Raw genomic sequence first — 2500 nt, forward strand, 5'->3', positions numbered from 1 at the left:
AGACCAGGCAGTGTGAAACGCTGAACTCTGCCACGGAGTCGGCATCTACACTTGCACTGGGTCTCATTACAACTGACGGACCTTACTTTTCCATCAGTCAGACACAGCAGAAGGAAAAAAAAAAAAGAGGCATAATTGGTCACACTGAAGACTGTATCATCAGCTGAACTCTTATGTTTTAGTCTACCTTTTATAAATGATAAACAGGTTTATAAAAAGCTTTTTAAACTATAACAGTGATGGTGCGTTTTGTATTCTTGGTTATTTTACAAGTCAAAACAAAATATTTTTAGTAGCTCTCTGAAAAAAAAAAGCAATGACATGATGAATTGGAAATAAGATGTCATAAAATATGACGAAAAATTGTATATTTAAATGAAACAAAGTATTAGTTTTATTGAAAAAAGATAATCTTTAAAATGAAATGTTAGAGGAAGCTTTAAAGGCTTAGTAAAACATAGCAAGAGTCAGACTTTGGGTGACATAATTGATTTCTGATCAGTTCTATGAATTCCATTTTCTTCTGGCCAAATGCTGTTTCAACATTAATAGAATTTTTTTTAACTTAAAACAGCAGCATTTGATACAGCACGTATATTACCATCTGTGATATAAATTATTTGCCTTTAGCTAAAGAAAAGTATAAATAATTTTTACAAGTTCTTTAATTAAATATAGACTAGAAAAAATCTTTCAGGGTGTTATATTACAAGTATGATATTGTACAGACTGGCTATTTGCTATAATATAAAATCTTAGGAAAAAAATAAAGGTTAGCTCATGCAAAACCTGTGTCTGTAATAAAATCATATCTAATTGGGAGTTTTGTCTAACCTACATTGGAAAAGACTTAGATCTGACTACTTTGGGATATTCAAATGCATATGATACGGTCTAAAAGTTATCAAAATATTAGTGATAAGTACATTAAACTATAGCAGTCCTTCCTGGGTTATCAATAATTGCCACTGTTAAAACAATCTAAAATTCCATGTATCTCCATTAGTTATTATATAACTAAGACAATAAGATGCAGCCTGAAAGACCCAGAATATGCTCAGTACTCAATGTAACACACCAGACATCTGAGAAGAGTCCATTAAGTAAGTATTTAACAAACCTGTATTTCTAATTGTTGCACCACCTGCATTTGCACTCGACACTGAGCGGTGCTTCGGTCATCCAACGCGTGTTCGTTGTTAAGGTGCCTAAACAAACAGAAGACAAAAAAAAGAATGTAAAGTGATGTCGGTATCAGTGGCATATGCTACATTTAAAAAGCACTAAGCTGAAGTCATATGTTCCTGTGCACTGGGAAAACAGAAAGCCTTGAAACCATCTAGAAAAAAGTTAAAGCTGCTTATGTGTTGTGTGAAAATTATTTATGTAATGTAAAGAGACTCTTCAAATGGCAGAAAATGTCACTGTCGCTAAGCTTATCTGTTATTATAAAAGTATTTCCCTAGACCATTTACAGAGTTATAGTAGAAGTCATATTACGTATGCCATTTTTTTTAAAAAAAGAACAGCTTACAAATATATGAACCAAAAGCAATTTTGAAGAGAACAAAGGCAATTTTCTATTCCATTTCTGTTAAAACAGTTTGTTGTTTCTATGATGTATTTTAGTGAGCAATGTCTTATTTCCTTGGTATGTGGCATGAATTAGGTAAAGATGGCAAATTACCATCCCGTGGAAACACCAATATTTAAGAAGAATGATGATTTGCTGATAGTAATGAAGAAACTTCATGGAAGATTTTGATCATCAGAATAATAAGACTGACATTTCATGTCGTGTCCTAACTAGGGAATATTTATCCTAATCTTATGTTTAAAATGGTGAAAAATAAATAATTCCAATGATCTTACTCTAATCTTCAATATGCATTAGTCTACCATTATTATTTCTGTATAATGTTTAAAGGGATCTCTTTAATGAGTGGTATGTTAATACACCATAAGTAATTTAGTAAAGCAGCATCTCCAATGAACATAAAAACATTTAGTAATATATACTCTGTAATTTGTAATATATAAGGTCTTTGATGCCTCCTAAAATTAAAGGAAGTAATCTTTAAGTAATTCAACATCCTTTATTGTATCTATTTCACCAGTGGGCAAACTAAGGCAGCAATTTCAGAGATGTTCTCATCAATGCATGTAAGTGAAATGGCATAGTGAAAAAAAAATTCACAAAATTAAATAAGAATTTATGTATTTACCCATGTGGGCCCAAGTACCATTTAGAATGATATAATAATCTAAAAAGGTTGTAATAGCTCCGAGTATACTGAATTCAACAAAAATATTTTTGTATCCATTCAAATTATTTACTTATATTTCTTGAAATTCATAATGAAGTAGAAAAAATTTAGACACATATATGTAAAATATATGAAGAGTAATTAAAGTCATGTTGCTGAGAAAAACTAATTTTATTATAAACAAGAAGGTTTATTTGTTTATAGATCTATGTTCAACCATCAGAAACCTTTGT

The 2500-nt window shown here is 30.6% G+C and overlaps 1 protein-coding gene across 21 annotated transcripts in view; it reads right to left on the bottom strand.

Annotated features, from left to right (window-relative positions):
• FOXP2 (forkhead box P2) overlaps window positions 1-2500 on the bottom strand; it is a 596515-nt gene that overhangs the window by 40313 nt on the left and 553702 nt on the right. For all 21 annotated transcript variants that reach the window (XM_074379189.1, XM_074379186.1, XM_074379182.1 and 18 more), the window contains one exon: window positions 1121-1208. In XM_074379189.1, coding sequence (XP_074235290.1) covers window positions 1121-1208 — 88 coding nt within the window. The remainder of the gene's footprint in view (window positions 1-1120; window positions 1209-2500) is intronic.

This window comes from Saimiri boliviensis, chromosome 10 (genome assembly GCF_048565385.1).
Source record: "Saimiri boliviensis isolate mSaiBol1 chromosome 10, mSaiBol1.pri, whole genome shotgun sequence".
Taxonomy (NCBI): domain Eukaryota; kingdom Metazoa; phylum Chordata; class Mammalia; order Primates; family Cebidae; genus Saimiri; species Saimiri boliviensis.